A 4896-nucleotide genomic window follows, 5' to 3' on the forward strand; every position below is an offset into this window, starting at 1 on the left:
GCTCATGCTGCAGGGGACGGCTTCAGCCCGGTGCTGAGCAAGCGAGGCCAAAGCAGAGCCCCCGTGCATGTGCAGAGCTCCCCACGGGGTTGCAGGCAGCAGCACCCAGCACTCCCGGTCCTGGGTCATGGGACAGGGACGCACAGAGCTCCCCTGCCCTTTCCTTGTCCTGTTTGGAATATTTTGCGCATCCTACTTGGAATATTCTTCTGTTTTGTTTGTGCATCGCTAAGCAGCTCTTTATACGTCTGCTTTTCCTTCATGTACCAACATCACAGTCCTACCTTCATGCGCTTGGCTCCTGGTCCAACCGTACAAGCTCACACCTTCACTTCAGCGAGTAAAAACAGAAGAAAAAAAACAAAAACAAAAGAAGAAAATATATATAAAAAAGCAACTCTCCCTCCAGTAATTGCTATTTAATCCTTGACCAAGAAAACTAACAAGTTCTCCTAAGTGAGGCGAACCTTTGGGGCATTTGCTTCGCAGAGCAGCTGAGCACCGCGGCGCTGCACAAATCAGATGTATAAAATGTATTTTATTTTTGCTGCTCAACAGCACGAGAGAGCTAAGGCAGCGGGGCCGCCGGCGCCTTATCCAATCTGACAAAGCGCACAACCCAAGGGTGCTCGTCCTCCCCGGCACTCACAGCGCATCTCATCCGTTACAGGAACGCGATGTGAAAACTGACCCTTCCCTCCCAAGTATGAGCGTGAATCCTCTTTGCCAGGCAGGTCGGTTCAGAGAGAGGCTACTGAAATCACTCCTAGCCTAGAAAAGCCGTGCACTTACTCATTCAATGCAAACAAGAGTTTGTTTCCTTGAAAAAGAATAAATAGATAGAGCCTTTTGTTTGGTGGGTCTTCCTTACAGCCCGGCTGTCAGCAAGATTCTTAAGGAAAGGCTGCAGAGTTGCAGCGTTACCAAACATCGAGCACAATGGGCTGTGTGTGAAGCACACAAAAGACCGGCTAAGGGAAGATTTCACTGTTGATAATATATTTAAATACTTTCTCCACACATCAACTTGAACCCTTGTTTCCATGCATTTATCATCACGCTCCTGTACTTTTTTTTTTTTTTAAGCAGAGTGTTTAATCTAAGCTACCGCATGCACTCAGCAATTTAGAAATTAGAAAATATTCGGTAAACACAGAAAAACTTTTAGAACCCAGGACTTACTTTAACAGCCCTACAGTTCCGTGCTTTTATAGGAAAAAGTCACATCAGCAAAAAAAGAATCGAAGCCTGAAACAAACCTGACAAAACACACAGCACCCATCGAATCCTTCACGTGTGATTTCTGGCTAGGCTCTGCGTGCCAAGGGAAGTTGTTAACGCGCTGACCTGCAGCACCGGCCAGCTGAGTTGTTCAAAGTGAGCCACAGCTCTCCGCACTTGCAAGCAAACAGGGGTTAACGAAATAACTGCTCAGAGCGACTTTATTTTAAAATCTCAAAAACAGTTTAGCAGAATTCTGAACGAGCAACACTTTGCATTTTTGAATGGTCCAATGCAGAACACCTACAGTGAGAGATGCTGAGAACGCAATAATTCATTACATGATCCACTGCAAATGCGTTGCTGCTTAGGGAAATTTTACACACAGATACACCCCAAAGGCACAGAATGCAACAAAACCAAGCTGTAGCAAACACAAGAATTTTCATGTGGAGATTTTAAAGCGTAAATTACATTTGATATGTAAAAAATACATTTATATCTGAATTTATACGCGGGGTTATCACTAGGAGATCCCTTTTCAGCCTGCTCTTTCACAGCGTGTACTTCGTACCAAGGGTTGAGCAGGGAAACTAGCGAGCGCCAGACGTTCAAGACCATACGTTAAGTTCTCTGCTAAATAAAAAGAAAGCATTTGGTGCTTTACCACCAGATTTCTAAATATTTCCCCAGTGCAAGAGCTCTGCATAGGCACGTTTCAGAAGTTCTCCCGACACACACAAAACACCGCTGGAATCAAAGGACCCGCAAAGGCAAACTCAATCCTCACGTGCGACTTTTCTTGGCGTCTGCTGCAAAAGAAGAGGTTAAGGAGAGCTGCGAGCTGATCCTTCCACAAACAGACGAGCACGGCAGCGACATTTTCAGCCTCTCCCGGCGTAACCACAAACCAGCGGGGCACGGAGCCACGGAGGGGGAAAGCGGTGGCATCGGAAAACCCCGGAGCGCGCTTGGGGCGAGGAGAGGGAGTCTTCTTTGCTACCCCGCGGGGCATTATTTTGTTATTTCGGTGAGCAGCGGGGAGAAGTCACGCTTCCTGGACGGCAAAAAGTTGCGGTCGGGGCAGCGAAAGGCTCCGCACCCCCAGCACCGCGGCCGGCCGCTCGCACAAGAGCCCCGACGGAGCCCCCCGGGGAGCTGGGGGGGGGGGGACAACGGGGGCAGCCTCAGGACAACGGCGACCCCTCGGGGGTCACCTCGGGAGCCCGGTCCCGTCCCCGCAGCCCGCAAAGACGACACGAGACCGGTTCCTGGGTAAATGGTTTATGTAAGTAATAAAATATTTACTATAACATAAATAGAAACGCACCCTCGCAGTCTACAGTGGTTTTTGCAATAAAGATACAAACAAAAAACCGAAACCAAAGGGGAAAGGGGGTGGGGGGGGGGGAGACTGGGGTGGGGGGAACGAACCGAACCTACCAACGGGAGGGGCAGAGCTCCGCGCACGGTTAGAAAATAAATAGAAACGGGCCGGGAGCGCGGCGCGGTGCCCTCGGGGCGAGCCCGGCGGCCGCAGCGGGGGCTCCGGCGGCCCCGCGGGGGAGGGAATAAATTAGAGATCGCAAACCTTTGGCTACTTCTGCTGCGGCCGGCGCCCCCAATAAATAGCGCTGCGGGCGGGCGGCCGGGCCGGGCCAGTCCGAGGAATAAATTATAGGGGCGGCCGCTCCCGCTCCGCCGCCGCCGTCGGGGCTCGGCGGCGGGGCCGGGGCAGTCAGGGCACGGCGGCGGGGAGCCCGTGGTGCAGCGGCGAGGTGTCCGCCTGTGCGTAAACGTCCTCCATCGGGGGGTGCGGGCCCCCGGCCGGCGTCATGCGCTTCTCCTTCTGCCGCCGGTTGCAGAACCAGACCCGCACCACCTCCTTCTCCAGCTGCAGGGAGTCCGCCAGGGAGGTGATCTCGTGCGCCGAGGGCTTGGGGCACTTGAGGAAGTGGTTCTCCAGGGCGCCCTTGACGCCCACCTCGATGGAGGTGCGCTTCTTGCGCTTCCTGCCCTGCGCCGCGATCTTGTCCAGGTTGGTGGGGCTGCCCGTGCTGGAGTCCGTCTCCTCCAGCCACTTGTTGAGCAGCGGCTTCAGCTTGCACATGTTCTTGAAGCTCAGCTGCAGCGCCTCGAAGCGGCAGATGGTGGTCTGCGAGAAGACGTTCCCGTACAGGGTGCCCAGCGCCAGCCCCACGTCGGCCTGGGTGAAGCCCAGCTTGATCCGCCGCTGCTTGAACTGCTTGGCGAACTGCTCCAGGTCGTCGGAGCTGGGCGCGTCCTCGTCCGACGGCTCGGGCGGCCCCAGCGGCGGCGGCGAGGCCGCCAGCTCGTGGCCCCCGGCCTCCTCGGCTCCCAGCGGGTCCCGCAGCCCGTGGTGCAGCGCGGGGCCGGGCGGGCCCAGCATGCCGTTGAGCCCCCCGTAGGGCTGCGCGTACAGCAGCGGCTGCCCCGACGGCGGCGACATGGGCGGCAGGTGGTGCGCTCCGCCCTGCGCCCAGCCGCCCGCCGCGCCGCCCGCCGCCGCCTGGTGCACGAGGTGCGGCCGGTGATGGAAAGCGGCCGGCGGCGGATGAGGAGGAGGAGGAGGAGGGGGGGGCAGCTCATCTCGGGGCCCCCCCGGGCCGCCCTTGCCGTGCTCAGCCGCCGCCAGGTGCGCCCCACCGGGGGGTCCCCCGCCGCCTCCTCCACCTCCTCCTCCTCCTCCTCCACCTCCACCACCACCTCCTCCGCTGCCCCAATCCGTGCCGGCGCTGGGCAGCCACTGGTGGTGGGGCAGCGCGGCGGGGGCCAGCCCCTGCAGGTAGTCGTGGTGCATCATCTTCTGCACGTCGCGGTACGTGGCGGCCTGCGGCAGCCGCTCCCCGTCGGGGTGCAGCAGCGCGGCGCCGCGCGGCAGGTACTGGGCGGCGGCGGCCATGGCCGTGTGCGCCGCGCCGCCCCGCGCCCCGCTTTAGAGCCCCGCGCCGCGCCGCCGCGCCGCCGCGCGCCGGACACGCCCCCCGCGCCCCATTGGTCGGCTGTAGGCGCGCGCCGCTCTCCTATAGGCCGGGAGGAGGCAGGGGGGCGCGCCCCCCGCGGGCCCGGCTGCTATTGGTGGGAGGGAGGGGAGGCGGCGGGGGGGGGAGTGGTGGAGGGGGCGTGGCCTGAGTGGGAGGGGGGGAGGGAGGAGGGCGGGGATTGGAGGAGGGGCGTTCATTCATGCCGGGCGGCTCGAGGCCACGTGGGGGGCTGGGGGGCGACGGGCGCGGGGCTGGGGAGGGGAAGGGGGGTGCGGGGCGGGGTGGGGTGGGGTGGGACGGTACTGGACGGGATGGGGCAGGGTGGTGCTTTGTGGGACGGTGCTGGGCGGGGCGGTGCGGGGAGGTGCGGGGAGGTGCGGGACGTGGTGCTTTGCAGGACGGAGCGGTACAGAATCACAGAATCACAGAATCACAGAATTTCTAGGTTGGAAGAGACCTCAAGATCATCGAGTCCAACCTCTGACCTAACGCTAACAGTCCCCACTAAACCATATCCCTAAGCTCTACATCTAAACGTCTTTTGAAGACCTCCAGGGATACAGGATACAGGGTACAGGATCCAGGGGTACAGCACTTATGGAACAGCACCGCGTGGTGTGGTCAAGTACGGTGAGATAGGGTACGGTACAGCATGGTGCTGTATGGGATG

The 4896-nt window shown here is 59.2% G+C and overlaps 1 protein-coding gene across 1 annotated transcript; it reads right to left on the reverse strand.

Annotated features, from left to right (window-relative positions):
* Positions 1 to 1956: 1956 nt before the first annotated feature.
* On the reverse strand, positions 1957 to 4195 carry POU3F1 (POU class 3 homeobox 1). The gene has a single exon (XM_027444010.3). The coding sequence runs from the start codon at positions 4142 to 4144 to the stop codon at positions 2960 to 2962; it is 1185 nt and encodes a 394-aa protein (XP_027299811.3). The 5' UTR covers positions 4145 to 4195; the 3' UTR covers positions 1957 to 2959.
* Positions 4196 to 4896: the final 701 nt, after the last annotated feature.

This window comes from Anas platyrhynchos, chromosome 24 (assembly GCF_047663525.1).
Source record: "Anas platyrhynchos isolate ZD024472 breed Pekin duck chromosome 24, IASCAAS_PekinDuck_T2T, whole genome shotgun sequence".
Lineage (NCBI taxonomy): Eukaryota > Metazoa > Chordata > Aves > Anseriformes > Anatidae > Anas > Anas platyrhynchos.